This window comes from Plectropomus leopardus, chromosome 1 (genome assembly GCF_008729295.1).
Source record: "Plectropomus leopardus isolate mb chromosome 1, YSFRI_Pleo_2.0, whole genome shotgun sequence".
In the NCBI taxonomy this organism is placed as follows: Eukaryota; Metazoa; Chordata; class Actinopteri; order Perciformes; family Serranidae; genus Plectropomus; species Plectropomus leopardus.
Genome location: NC_056463.1, coordinates 38,992,364 through 39,007,713, shown reverse-complemented (window position 1 = coordinate 39,007,713; position 15,350 = coordinate 38,992,364). Strand labels below are relative to the sequence as shown.

The window sequence follows — 15,350 nt, the reverse complement described above, 5'->3', positions numbered from 1 at the left end:
TTATTTTTGGATTTTATTTCTATAAATCAGTGTTGGATGAGAAGGATGTGATGTAAATTCCAGGATTTAGGAATGAATGAATACAACCTTGAACTGAGCTAGCAGCAGCCATTCTGACGTTTAAAATTCTGCCTGACAGCTTATTGTTATCGTGTCTGAAATGGGACAGATGGGTAAAGGCAGAGATTTTGCAACTCGACAGGGAGAGAGATGCAAGCAATCTGATAAAGCTGATGGCCTGAAAACAAAAGGAACGCATGCACATACACGCACTACACCATGACACTGCTCATAGTTTGTCACCGCTGCATGGTGGCTCTCCTTAAATGGCTTTATCTACTTCAACGGGTAACAGCTGCCAAGACAGTCGCCCACAGCCAGGGACGGCTGTGTGTCTGTGTGTGCTTTAGTAATGCTTTTCCAATACCAGCTGTCCCAAACAACCCAACAGACACAAAGCTGTCTGCACTCGTGTGTTTGTGTGTGTGTGTGTGTGTGTGTGTGTGTGTGTCTGCTGAATCTAGTAGTGTGTTTGTGTGTGTGTTTACCTGATGAACTTCATGCCAGCCATTCTCGTCCTGGCAGCAGACGGAGGCGTGGTGGTTCAGCAGGAGCTCGCAGCAGCCCGGGTCTCCTCCCACCACCACACTGTGATACAGAGGAGTCAGACCACGGCTGTCCTTGTAGTCAGGCGAAGCTCCCAACTCCAGCAGGGTCTGAGGGGGCGGGGTATGCGTGTACATGTGTGTGAGGGGTCAACAACATACAGAAAGGGGATATATGAACAATTAACCCATTATACACTGAGCAAATTGGCTTGGTTTCTTTCAAGAAGGTAGGGAGCAACAAAAGATCCAAAAATTAGCAAAAAATGAAAACCATTAAATTCAGAATTCAAAATTTAATTTCATTTAAAATGATCTAATTAAACTAATTTTATACTTGTTTAAACTAATTAAATTGATTAAAATGAATTAAAATAACATAAAATAGAAAAGAAAATTAAAATAAAGAAATAAAATGTCAAAAAAAACAAAAAAACAAAAATGGACTTGGAAAAAGTGCTTAGAAATAAAATAATTATGTAGCATAATTTTAAACATGTAATTATCATAATTCTGCATATAGTTTTTCCCTAGTTTTTTAAAGGTTATTTGGGGGCTTTTTGCCTTTATTTGATAGGACAGCTTAAGTGTGAATGGGGCATAGAAAGGGGATGACATGCAGCAAAGGGTCAAGGCCAGAACTGAACCTGACACTGCTGTGGCAAGGACATAGCCTGTGTACATGTAGCAATCGCTCTACCAACTGGCCACCCAAGACAATTTTCCCTTGCTTTTTTGAAAAAATAATTTTCTCAATCTACTACTTTCTTTTAGTTAGTGGAGCATTTCTTACCAGGTTGCTCATTGCGTCTTCTCATCTTTTGAAAGAAATTGCACCATTTTGCTCAGGGTTCAAAGGGTTAAACACTTGTGAAAGGCATCTGAAAAACAATGAAAGTGATGTCCCTCCAGGTCTCAAAGGGTTAAGCACGGTGGGTCATCAAGCTAGTAGATTTTAGATTTGTAAGTTATGGCAAATAAAATTCGTCGCCTGGTAGGATCAAACTGATGACATAAGCTCAACACCCTTTATTTGCTCTCTCTATAAGTATGGACTCGCTGGCCCCAAACACTTTCCAGAAATGAAAATTCAACCTGAACCAATCAGGGATCAGCACAGTAGTTGACAACATAAACAGCCAATCAGGGACTGTGTTGTAGGTGATGACATAAAATGCAGTCTACACTAATGGTGGCCTGCTCCTGAATCAACAAGCGCTACCTTTCAACGTTGATAGAGTAAATACAACAATAAGTGAAGTTATTACAAAAATAATAGGGGTATCCTGATCATTTTTTTCTGCTGAATCTTGATCTGAGTCATTTAATGTTGAGTATCTGCCAATACCAGTCCTGACCCTTATTTTTCTAGATAATACAGCTGCACGGTGTAGCCTGTCTAAGTAACTTAAATAAACTGTCTTTCCTTGAGTGTTCATTTTTGTTGTCCTCACATGTTTTGAGCAGATCACAGTCATTAATACATAAAGCATGTTGGCTTTTTGCGTGCAGAGTTGCATACTGTAGTGGTTAGTGAGGTTGTAGTAAGTTCTGCACTGCGCTCCTCTCTCCTCAGAGCAGGGCGGAGAAACACTGTGAGCTAAAGCTGAAGCAAAATGTGGGACTGAACTGATATGAAAGAAGTGCTCATAACTTCTGTGAATAACATTAATAAAAAGTCTCATACTATGTTTTCTTTATGGTGTTTGGTGTTTTCTGAGTGAAGGAGTGTTCACAGAAGTTGCACTCTGCATTACTGTGCATAAAAATTGAAAAATGCCTGTGTGACAGCTGACATAAAACAAAGGATCAAATCATTCTATAAGCTAAATATTCCCAATCCCAATCAGTCAAAAGGAGTTAATAACAACAATTAAACAAGAACAAGAGGATGCACTTGCAGAGATTCTCAGGGGAAAAGATGTTTTTTGCAGATCTTGCAACTGGATTTGGCAAAAACTTGATTTATCAACTGGAGGAGCAGACAGGAGAGTCTCCAAAGCTGGGGCAAGAGGCCGCTGGCTGCTGAATGAGAAACTGTGAAATATGCTGCATATGCCAGTGTCATGAAAACCTCATGGGGCTTGTTGTCAACAAGGAACACAACACATACAAAGAGTTAATATAAACATCATTATTTAACTTCAACTGTATTTTTTTAGACTGTTACTGTCTGATTGACAACATGTTTGTGGAGTAGAGGCTAGTACTAATGTCAGGATTGACTGAGGACATTTGTCTTTCAAGGCAAGTACTCCCGCCCACTGAAAGTCCAGACTGATGCAGAGACAGAATGTTTAGCTCATGTCATCAGGGTGGTTTTACCAGGCTAAAAACATTCTCTCTTCAATGGAAATTCCATAATAATATCCATCATCTTCATTATCATAATAACAGATAATCTAAAATTCTTATTAAAACAAATAGTACAAAGTGCTTTAATATGACACAAATGGCAAATTACAACTGATTAAAATATCAAAGCTGATAGAAGCTTAAAACAGTAATTGAATCTGAAACAAAAAAGAGAACTGCATTTATGAAATGATGCGTTTATAAAAGTGCACTGTAAGATAGATTTAAAAGATAAAAGTGATGCCGCTTGTCTCAGCTCCTCAGAGAGGACTGACAGCACAAGTTTCATCTCCTCCCATCTTAAGCCTTCACTTTACTCGAACAGTATCCTCCTTATCATCTCTTCCTGACAGGTCTGTACGCATCAAAATCTGATGCTGCTCATGTAGCAAAAAGATTGCCAAGCATGATGTGGAAATTGTCTGGCTTGCATTGCAGCACTTCCAGCAACGCACATGTAGGCATGTGTGAAAAGAGGAAAACAGAGGAGAGCAGGATGGAAGCAATCATGCTCCTTTACCGTGAGTGTGATGTGGTTCTTGGAGCGTGCAGCTTTGTGGAGGGCAGTCATGCCGTCTTTGGCTCTGAAGTCCAGGTGAGCTCCTCCGTTCTTTAGCACTTTGATCAACTCCACCACATTCTCCATGTGAGCTGCAAAGGTCAGCGGGCTCTCTGGAAAAAAAGAAGTGAGACACAGAGTATTGTTTATGAATGCATCTGTCTGTGTTTGAGGACAGGTAAAGATTAAGAAACCTACCCAGCAAAACTCCGACATGTTAGTAATTCAGATATATCCAGCAGGTTTGCTGCTTTTAATAATTCAAGAGAAGTGTTGTATTTTGATAAGAGCTAAAGAAGTATTCTTTTGTTTGTTTCTAACAGGGTGTCACAAACACGCTATGACTAAAACAGTGATTAGATTTCCCTCATGTCACAGCAGTGTGCACATAACTCCAGGGGCTGACGCTGAGAGTGTGATGACACGTTTTTTTTTTTGTTAGGTACAAAGCACTGGGGAAAAGTCTGCTTGCATTCCTCTATGTGCCTGGTTTAAATTCACACTGAACTGTTACAGGTAAAGTAGAGTTCAAGTCACATGATTCAGACAATTAATGAGCAGATATAGCACCTGAAGGTCACAAAGTAAAACCAGGAAACCATGCGTCTTTCTGAAGTTTTTACCCATCAGGTTGAGACAAGAGGAAGGCTGTTTCTCAGGATCTGAACTTCAGAAGTTTGAGAAAATGGTCAAAGTCTCACATTGGTGTTAAATTTTGCTCACTTATGTCTGGGAGACATAGGCTGGAAAAAGAAAGGATATTATTTTGAATTTTCCTTTCCTCTCGGAATACTTTTGTCAACCAAATTCTCATTAGTCGGACAATCACTGGTGTTACTTTGTCAAGGCTGTAGGCAACCAAAGTGTCTTTTTTCCCACTGGAAATGACAGCTGTACAGTAAGAATGGTAAGAATGGTTCATTTGGGCATGTGCGAAAGCTGTCAATCCAACCGACGGATTTCGGTTTTGAAATGAGAAAATTTAAATTGAGAAACAAGTTCTAACACTGTGGTTCTACTGTGCTTCACTCCTGGCTTAGGTGAGAAACTTTTGCCATGAGGAAATACTAGAATCATGACATCAAGGTTTAAGATTTAGATTTAATATTAAGATTCAAGAATCAGGATTAAGATTTAACATATTACATTTAGATTTAAGATTTAGATTTAACATATAACATTTAGATTTAAGATTTAGATTCAACATATAACATTTAGATTTAAGATTTAACATATAATGTTTAGATATAACATATAACATTTAGATATAACATTTTACATTAAGTTTTATTTTTAAACATTTTTATTTAACAATGACATTATCTTGAACATATTTCTTCACAAAAGAATAAATTTGAGAAAATAAATCTAAGTTCGCAAATATTTTTCTAATAATATCCTACTGCTTACAATCACTTATTTCTCTTTGAGCTCTTTGTGAAACCAAACAACATAAACACTAAAGTGCTGCTGCATGAACTTCTGCCAGTGACCTGATTTGATTTCCCCAAATGGGTCCTGATGATGCAGGAGGACAAACACCAAATGAACCCAACTACAGGTATGAAAGCAGCTTAAGTCTCCAAACAGACTGTGTAGTTCAAGACTGGATTACAAAGCTTCTGGAAGGGATATAATCACATCCGAACTCTTGTTAGAGCAGCAGGACAGCTAACGTTAGCTTCTAAAAATGGTAAGTCAGTTCAGTCAGTTCAGTCAGTTCAACGCTTAATGGTGAGACGGACTTGTGCATGCAGCTCAGGTGGAAAAGCATTCCAGTGCACAGTTTACTTGCACACAAAATTACATTGGAGATCTTATCTGCACTCGAGGCATTCCACTTGCCTTAACATAGAGTCAACACTCTGTGGACATACACATGGACACCAGGTAGCGTGCACTCAGTGACCTGTGAAGATTTCGAAAATCTAAAGATAACGCGCAGATTTTTTTCTCCCAACTTCAGCCAGCCAAGATTTTCTTTACTTTACTTTTCTTTACAGCCCTAGCCATATGCCAAATTCCAGACGTTCCAACCGGAATGCAGCTGGACTGCATCAGATGAGAACACACTCATACAGAACCAGTGGTGTTGTTATTATACTCTGGTTGATGGCCGAATGGTACAGGGTGCATCCACATGCAACATGCATGAGTGGCGTCACTTGAGAACACGACAGAATTGGTTAAGTGCACATGAAATGGTTAAGGGCAGCGCAAAGTAATAATGCTGGTGGTAGCCGTGTGATGTAAGGAGTGCGAGTGCACTCAAAGGGCAGTTGCGGAGGGCAATGGGTCCCACAAACAACTGACTTTCATGCAGGGGTCCAGAGTTTCTTCCAGTGTGAATGAGTGTATATGTTTTTTTCAAAACTCTACCTTATGGCTCTTTTGCCTAACCATAAACATTTGTGATTTTTTTGCCTAATCCTAATCATCATGACAGATCTGCTGTTAAACATAAGAACCAAGCTGCTTCATCTCATAACATGTACTTTGGTACTACAACAGTAACGGCTGCATCATCCAACCATGACGTAATCCCACCATGTGCATTTGTTGACATCAACGTAAAGGCATCCTGCAGAGTGAACAGCAGACGCAGGAGGATACCTAAAATCACATGAGTAGATGTGGAAGGTGACAGAGCGGCACCATGGGACAAGTTGGGATGAGAACGCGTTGGTCAGACATACATATTGCTGCAGTTTGTGCTTGGTTCATTTTGTCAAACCGAATTTTCAAATATAATTTGACTGCCTTTTAGGTCCTTTCCTGCAGTTAGCCCACATTACATTCCCACCTCTGACTAACACCACAGTCCACGTGGTCTGCATTCAAGTTTAAATGATGCTGTAATCACCTGACAGAGTCAAAATAAACTGCTCCAAAAACAGAGTGAATGTGAATGAGGTTAGCCTCAAGACAAAGCTGTGGTCCACCCAACATCAACACACCCTTCTGCTCTATATTTAGGATTTCACAGATTTTCTTTCAAAGCATGTCACTGTTCAGGTTGATTTTTACCTCATTTGCACTGACATTAACTAGGCTGATAAAAGCATGTCAGTCGTCTGTCACAACTAATTGGAGTGATAAAAAAAACCTTTGCTGTGATTAAGACATCATTGCTAATGTCTATCTAAATGAGGTCCTCAAAACAAGACAGACAACTGATGTGTCCTGATTTCAGTGTACTAATGAGTATTTTTAGAGAACAGTTTTTGCAGTTAGTATGCAAGCAATCAACATGTTTCTGTTAAATACTGCAGGTTGTTCCAGTCAGATAAAGCTCCTTGTGGTTTGTATCTTGACACTTGAGTGATGGATTAAATTTCTACGTTAGTACGTTGTAATGCTTTCATGTGAAAAGCTCTTTGTTGGGGATGTTGGGAGAAAAAACAGTAAAACAGGGATGAAACTCAACATTAAGTAAAGGAAATGACTTCTCTGTGTTTGTTGTGACAGATTAGCTCGGGCAACTTTCAAATGTGTGGCAGCCATTGCTCACATCGTACCAGTATGAATGGCAACGAGCGGCTTCCCCTGAAGGGATGAAAATGAGCGTTAATTTCTCCAGCTGTGCTGACTGTGTGCAGTGGGAGGAAGAGGAGTGTTTGTATTTTATTTTCTTAATCACAAAGGAGAGCTTTTGCCGGACAGCTGAAATCAATAGCTGGTAAGAGCTGAGTAACAAGAGTCCTAATCTGCAGAGACTCTTCCCTTTGGCAATAAGGCATTCATTTAACAATAGCTCTCAAAGCCCATTAAGATAACCTCAATTCTCTGCTTAATAATGCATTCTCCTTTCAGCTTCACCTTTATTGGCCTCAACAGACATTTTTTTTCCCTTTTTTTTTGGCCAATCTCTGTCCACTCAGTGCTGGCTGTGATAAGAGCAGCTGCACCACTCAGATACCCTTGACATATTCATTAAATTATCGTAAATAAACATTATTGTCAACCTTAATACTCAGGTGAATCAGCTCTGCAAATGATTGTAATGAACTTTTAAATACAGGCTCCTTCAGATGAGTGCTAAAAGTCATTTTGAAATCCAAGAAAGATGATCCATTCTCTCATCACAGAGAGGATCCTTTTCAGAAAGCATGATTTCTGTTGTTTTTTATAAAGACAGAACGTTTAAAGAAGAAAGGTTGACGTTTTCATGGGGTGGAATGGACCTGCACTTGTATAGCACTTTTCTAGTCATTTTGACCACTCAAAGCGCTTTCACACTATGAGTCAAATTCACCCATTCACACACACATTCATGCACTGCTGGCCAAGTGCTACCGTACAAGATGCCACCTGCTACTCAGCATTTAACCATTCACACACACTCACACACTGATGGAACAGCCATCTGGAGCAATTTGGGGTTCAGTATCTTGCCAAAGGATACCTCAACATGTTGACTGGAGAAGCCAGGTATCGAACCGCCAACCTTCCGATCAGACACATTCTTTCAAGTGACGAAACACTACATTTATGAACCATGTAAGCTTTGGAAGGTAGTAGTTGGGAAGGAAGTGCAGGACTTTGACACCAGAACTTCAGACCCGCTTCAAGACTCCTGTTCCAGGTTTAGGCGATGAAAGCTTATTTGGTTAGGTAAAGGTCATGATTTCACTTACATTTTCATTAGAAAATAAAACAAGAAAAGATGTAATAACAAGGACTTTTGTTTTAGTTTTAGGCAACAAATACAGTTTGATTAAAGGTACAGTATGTAGGATTAAGGGGGATATCTTGTTTTATTGTTACCTTAGAAAAGCGGTAGGCAAGTAAGTTTGGCCTCAGGCTTAGTTATTTTTTTCAAACAATTAGATGACAGGCCAGAGCATAATCAAAGGCTAATTTAAGAAATTGATTTTTTTGTTTTAAATGCCACTGAAATTTGCGACAGACTGCCTTATAGGCCATGCATGTGTAGGATATGCAGAGTGGATAAAAATAACATGGATAGGCCCATTATGAAATTAAATCATGAATTTCACTTGATGAGTTTCACTTTCCAGAATTATTTCTTGGTATTGGTGACCCCACTCCTCACATACAACGTAGCATTTTTTAAAAAATTGTTCGCATGCTGGAGGTATGATATTGCGCTGTGAGCAGAGTGAAGTTAGAAGGAAGTTGACAGTGAAAATAAGATATTCACTGAAGAATGGAGAGACAAGTATGAGTTCATCTTACCTGGTTTCATGAATGCAAAGCCGGTGTGTCTTATCTGCAGTGCAGCTGTCGCTACATGCAAAGAATATAAAGTCAATGGAAGGGTATCATTGCCTCCATGAAACAGGTGCCCCTTTCTGCGAGGTCCACTACTCGCCGTATAGACGGAATGTCAAATGCTGTGCACAGAGTTTTCCCTAGCTAGTGCATAACAGAGTAATCTATGTGGTCTGTATTTTAACAGTAATGGGCTATTTGCCAGATAGTTGCATCACTGTGTCACTTTTTACAGATTCTGTTTTTTTTTTTTTTGCGCTGATTTTGGCATCAGTGTTTTTTTTATTAAAGTAAACTAAAATTTCCTTTGTAATTCTAGGAAGACCACATCTATTATGCATTATGACGGCATTCATAGTGAATTATAATGCATTCGTAATGCTTTATGAATACTCTTACAAACACACATAATGCTTACTAATACACTATATCAATAGTCAGAAACCAATATAGATTTGACTTATAATGATTTATAAGTGGCAAGGGTCTAATGGATGCTCTTCACAGCCTGTTTGGTATGGGGACAGTTGTTAGCTAGCTAGCTAGCTGCAGCATATAGCATAGTCATTGCAGACTTCAAGGGCTGCAACAGTTTCTGTCCACCTCTGACACCACAAGATCTCCACTCTTTGGCTAAAACCTCTCTGACACATTGTCAGACCTCAGTCTTTTAAATGCATTTTCAAAGTATTCTCATGTATGATACCCAATAATCACTTATGATGTGGCATATATTCTTATAAATGCATGGAAATGATTACACTTTACTTAACACCTGCAATGAAACATTATGATGAAGCATAAATATTTATAAATGCATCTAATTGTACCTCACTTTACTTAACACATACAATGATAACTTATGATACAACATGTATTGTTAAACCACACTATGAGTCCTTACAAAAGTTAATTGTTGATGTGTGAATAAGTGAGTATAAATATTCATAATGTATTATAAGCTTCAGCATTCAACCTCTGGTTTATAACAAGTCAAGAGCATCCATAAGACCCTTGCCACTTAAAAATCATTATAAGTCAAATCTATAATGGTTTATGACTATTGATATAGTGCATCAGTAAGCATTATGTGTGTTTATGAGTGTATTCATAAAGCATCATGAATGCATTATAATTCACTATGAATGCCGTCATAATGCATTATAGATGTAGTCGTCATAGAGAGTGTTACCAGGATTTCTAGCCAGGAGTTTTAGCTGATTAAAACACTGGCTCTTGTTTTTGCATCAGCCACCATTGTAAGGAAGCCAATTTGCAATGAGCAGCACCAGAGTTACACTGATTTGTAACTGCTTTATTCAGTGGTTTTTACTGGTTTAAATGATCTGGTCTGTTTGTTGTGGATAATTTGGCTCACAGTAAAAACCTCCTGATCAATGAACACTGATGGATTTCTAACCAGGAGAAGTTTCAGCTGCTTGCCATTAGATGCCACTAAATCCCCATAAATTTTACACACTTCACCTTTTAGTGTAGGGAAATACCATGATTTTCGTTAAATGTTAATAAAGAACGTGATCAAAAATCATGCTGTGATCACCACAAGTGGATACTGTTTTGTTAGACTGCCCATTTTGGTGGAAAAAATCTGAAAGACATTATCAGTTAACACTAAGACGTTCAATATCAACATTTTTGCAACCTGCCAAGTACAATCACTATCAACATTTTCTGATTATGTGAAAAGAAAAGGTAATTTGCTTGGAATTACATTTCCCTCAAAACCCATTTGCTGTTTCAGACTAGTTGTGTCTTAATGTAATTTCAGAGAGAGGCCTGCTCAGTGGAGTTTGTTTAAAAAGCAGCTATCTAAAGATGTTCTGTAACTTAGATGGCTCCAAGACTACACAGAGGGAGTCCACAGCCTGTTAAAATTCCAGCCCTTGTTTATTGTGCCACAGTGTTAAACTGTGTTCGAACAGAGATAGCTGTATGGCTTTGCTGCCAGTTGTAAAAGCACTGCTAAATAACACTGACGCGCACAAGTTCAAAATATAGCAAATAGCCAGCTAAAGGAGAGGAGTGTGTTGGCCTCTGGGCAGCAGTGAAGGAGTATCTTTGTACTGACTGTCCTTCAGGTGTGAGCATGCGAGCTGTGTACCAGGTATGCCTGAGAGGAATGTGTGTGTTCAGGCAGCCTGTTCCATTCTAAGTAAAGAAGGTTATTGTAGCCAAAGACTTGGCTCGATGTTTTTACACACACCACACTGGGGGGCTACCGGCGCCCGGAGTAATGAGCTGTGTCCTAATGCCAATGTGTTCTCAACACAGCTCACAAATGTTCCATAAGAGCAGGTGTTCTGTGCAGCGCAAAGCTAGGATAATAGTTATGAGTCCTTCTAGGTCGGCTTGTAAGCAGAGAGTCCAACATCTCGGGACACTGCAAGCCTGCAAGAATAATAGCTTATTATCTCCAAACATGCACATGGTCCACTCACTCATACACTTGACCTAATTTGCTGTTCTTGTCGTTAACACTGGATATTATTGCCAGTTATACGGGAAAGAAATCATCAGGGGGAAGACGTCCATCTTTCTTACCAGTTGCCTCATAAAACAGAATGTTCAGGCATGTTTTTGTGCTCATATAAAAGCGGTCTGGATAATGATGGGACAACAAAGTGAAGTGGAACTATGTGAGGCAGGTTGAAAGAGGATGTAAGCTATTAAAGGTTAACAAATGTGTTAAAATTAAGGCTGTCAGCGTCAACACATTAATCACGATGCGATTACGTCCGTACATAACTTGTTAAAAAAAAAAATTGAAATCGCGAGCAATCCTGACTGACATTCTTGTCTTTAAGAGGCTGTACCAAATTTTAAAGCCAAAGTGATGATCCTTGTATTATGTGAAACTTGATGACTGAGGAATCCAGTGATACTAACCATGGCATGTTAGCTTCTCAGGAAAGGGGGGGAAATAACTCTCGAAAGTGGATTCTGTGGATACCCATGAGTGTCCCCTTTACAGACATGCCCACTTAATGCTAGTCCCATGCAGTGTGAAGTAAAAAACATGCAGGTTTTATGCAGTTATTTTCACCTATTGTACAGATTGGGGTCCCTAAACAGTCTTGAAATTGCTGCCACCTATGAGCTGAGCCCACAGCTGCAGGTAATCAGAATGATGTCAGTGAGAAACCGCAACGCCAAAGACAACAAAGCTCTATTTCAACACAGAGCTGTGGATGGAGCTAAATCAAAGAGTTAACTACAGCGCTGCTAAACAAGTGGAAACTGAGCACAAATCAGACAAAATCAGTCAGCAAATGCTGTCATTAGATTCCCAATTAAGACAATCTGATAAGACTTGCTCTACCTTGACATAATGGACTTCAAAGCTGTTTTGAAATGCAAAATAATGGCATTGTAAACATGTCATTAACTATTGAAATTAAGCAATTAATCAAGATTTTAAAAATTAATCTTTTGAAAATCCTAGTTGAAATTATATTAAAACTAACACACCTTCCCATTTTATATTAGTAATGAATCATTTCTTAAAGAACTAGGATTACTTCCTGTGTTGCTTTCCTTCACAATAACATGAAAGAATAACAAAAAAGACAAAAAAAAAAAAAAAAAACATGTTTGCTGCTGCTGACGCGCTGCTGATGACACGTGCTGTGTGAAATGGGCCTTAGTCTGAGACTTGGAGTAATTTACTTTAAAGTAAGTCAGAGTTAGCAGGGACAACATCAGGGCCTGGAAGAAAGCAAGACATCTGACTCCAAACTGGATGTTACCATCAAACCACGAGACCAGACACTTTCTGCAAAGCTGCTGTCTTGATCATTCAACCTTTATTTGTTTTTCTTAAATCAGATAGTGATGTGTTTGCAAAGTGTTTGAATAAAATGAAATAAATTATTGGTTTTGACTTCAGTTCAATATAATATTATGCCAGAAAAGACTATAATGTCAATAGTTTGCTTTGACTATAGCTGAAATGCCCAGCCTTTTAGTCAATGGAATTTTGACTAAAACTAACTAGACAACCAAAATCTAATCAGTTCATCGTTGAGTCCAAGTGAATGTTTGTGCCAAATTTGAAGAAATTCCCTGAAGGCATTCTTGAAATATCCCGTATCCTATCTCTATATCCTGTTCTTGAGAACAGGATGAACGGATGATGATAATGAAGATGTTAAAGCCTCCCCAACAGCTGTCGCTGGCACGGAGGCAAAAAACAGGAAGAGGTTGACTAAATATGAGAGAAATTAACAAGGACAATTGGCACAAGAATAGGACTAAATTAATTCAGACTAGCTGAGATAATCAACACTTTGTTGGAGCCATGCTCTCCGGAAGCATTGCTGCCTCAGCTGTGGAGATGACAGCCATTTGTCTCTCATTACTTGTTGACCTACAGACTGTGGAAGTCTTTCTATACATGCATCTGTGCAGAGAGGGGGCAGGGGCCAGACTTAGAATCCTCAGAATTATGGACGACATCTGTTGGGATTATTGATGGTCTAACTGGGATCAGGACACAGAGGAATTTGATGAATATCTCACTCTCTCTCCAAAATTTCAGCTTTTGTGATTCTAGAGGAGAACACCCTGGTGCAGGACGAGCTATTATCATCAACTGTTCGTATGTTTTCCCAATGGAAGTAATGCACTCAAACTTGAACATATCTCATGTGGTCGTGAGCCATTAATTCGTGCATAACCCATGTATTGTGAAGATTACAATCATGTGACAATCATGTGAGAGAAAACAAAGACGCGGGAAAGAACGATTTGTATGGAGGCTGGTTGAGGTCGTGACTGGATCATAAAACAACAGACTTTCCTCTGGGATTTTCTGATGGAACTTTATGTTAGTTACATGACTTTATGTTAAGGATACAACAAGTTGTTCTGACCAAGCAATCTGAACATTTAGACTGAGCACAAATATGCATGACAGCACACGTTCCTCATCACTAGAATAATTACTTCATTTATGAACGTCAACCAACATCTATATCCTGTCATGACAGAATTGGAACTCCCTAAATTAATATTCAGACCAAATAAAACGTAATGGTCAACTCACTAATGGTGTAAACTATAAACTAACACAAAGATGACAATAACCAGCACAAACCAACATGTTTTGAACAGATACATCATCAACACTGACAAAGAGTGACATTTGTGTGTATGAACATAAAAAAGCTAAATAAACTGCAAACTAAAAACTACTCACTCCAGAACTAGGCATGATGGGAAATATAGGCTAAGTGATTGACCGCAGTAAAATCTTTTTGAAAGGCTAAACGACATCAAGAAGCAAACTATTTCCTTTAGATAACAACATGTTGTGAATTTTGGAAATTATCTCTCATTTTTTTACTTATTTTGACTTTTGGACTTTACCTGGCTCTTGACTTATTGGAAATGTTCGTCATCCTCTGGCATCCTCCATTAGCTGTGTTATGACAGGGAGCTGTTTATATCTGTGGTATTTATTTAGTTTGGGGAAACCCCACAATCTCCTCAAAGTATAAGCACAAGTTGGCCAGCGGACTCAACAGGGACTAGAGAATGTGTCTGCAGGTTGTTACTAAGACTCGACCTACTCGCTGGAGTGGTAAACTAGGTTTTATTTCACATAGGATTCTACTGACGTGTTTCCAGTTATTAGTGAGACTCTGTTTTCTCCTGAAACGAAGATAACAGTCGCAAAAAAGCCTTTTATTTTGAGAACTAATTGCCCCAGAACATGAATACATTTTGATAATACATTTTTATTTTGTTGATAATATTTGTATAATCGCAATATTACACTCCAGGGTCTGCTTTAACATCATTTGAGCACTTCAGTGGTGCTTGCAGACCTTGACACAAGGCTTCGGTTCTAACCGCATCACTGTTGTGTTTAAATTATGTGAAAGCACACCCTCTGGTGTGATATTGCCTAAATATTATTGGAAGGATGCTAATTCGTAGGATATCTTATTTGTGTTCTATGAGGATACGTTGTGTAGGAAGAACATATGTTAAGGCACAAACACAAATACATTTTGTGTCCCATTTAACTACAGTACTCTTTGTTTTTTGGAACTGGTGTGTTCCATTGATAATCAGTCGGAGGTATGAAGTTGGTATGTGTTTGGTGTTTGCACTTGTGTGCTGCCTTACCACCAGTCTCACTGTCATGGTAGTTGGGATCGAAGCCTCTCTCCAACATTTTCGACACTTTGTCCACCTGATTATGCTGGATGAGGTCCATGAACTTCCTCAGATTGGCCTGTGCAACCACAGAAGAGAAAGAGCTATTACCGTGAGAAGAAAGAACAAATGGTGGTGGGTGTGAGAGTGAAAACGGCAGGATAGAGTTTCAGAGCTGGAAATAACGGAAATAGAAGTTGAGATGTAGAGAGGTGTACAGGGTCAAACACAACTGAGCTGAAAAGTGGAAGCGTTTAGGAGAACAGTGTGAAACTGAGGGAGATTCACTGTTAAAGACGGAGGAATAGAAGGCAGAATAAAAGCTAGTGAAAGCAGGAAGCACGGGAGGAGAGATGACAGGACTGAGTGTGGCGATTGTGGGGAGTGGAATGGCTGCTCCTTTCTGTTCTGTT

General features: G+C 39.1%; 1 protein-coding gene across 1 annotated transcript in view; it reads right to left on the bottom strand.

Moving 5' to 3' along the window:
- The window catches only part of LOC121942216 (SH3 and multiple ankyrin repeat domains protein 1-like), a 255,555-nt gene that overhangs the window by 126,979 nt on the left and 113,226 nt on the right, over positions 1-15,350 (bottom strand). Inside the window, exons 6-8 of the mRNA XM_042485361.1 lie at positions 14,908-15,016; positions 3,481-3,632; positions 549-716 (exon numbers count right to left, since the gene is read on the bottom strand). Coding sequence (XP_042341295.1) covers positions 549-716; positions 3,481-3,632; positions 14,908-15,016 — 429 coding nt within the window. The remainder of the gene's footprint in view (positions 1-548; positions 717-3,480; positions 3,633-14,907; positions 15,017-15,350) is intronic.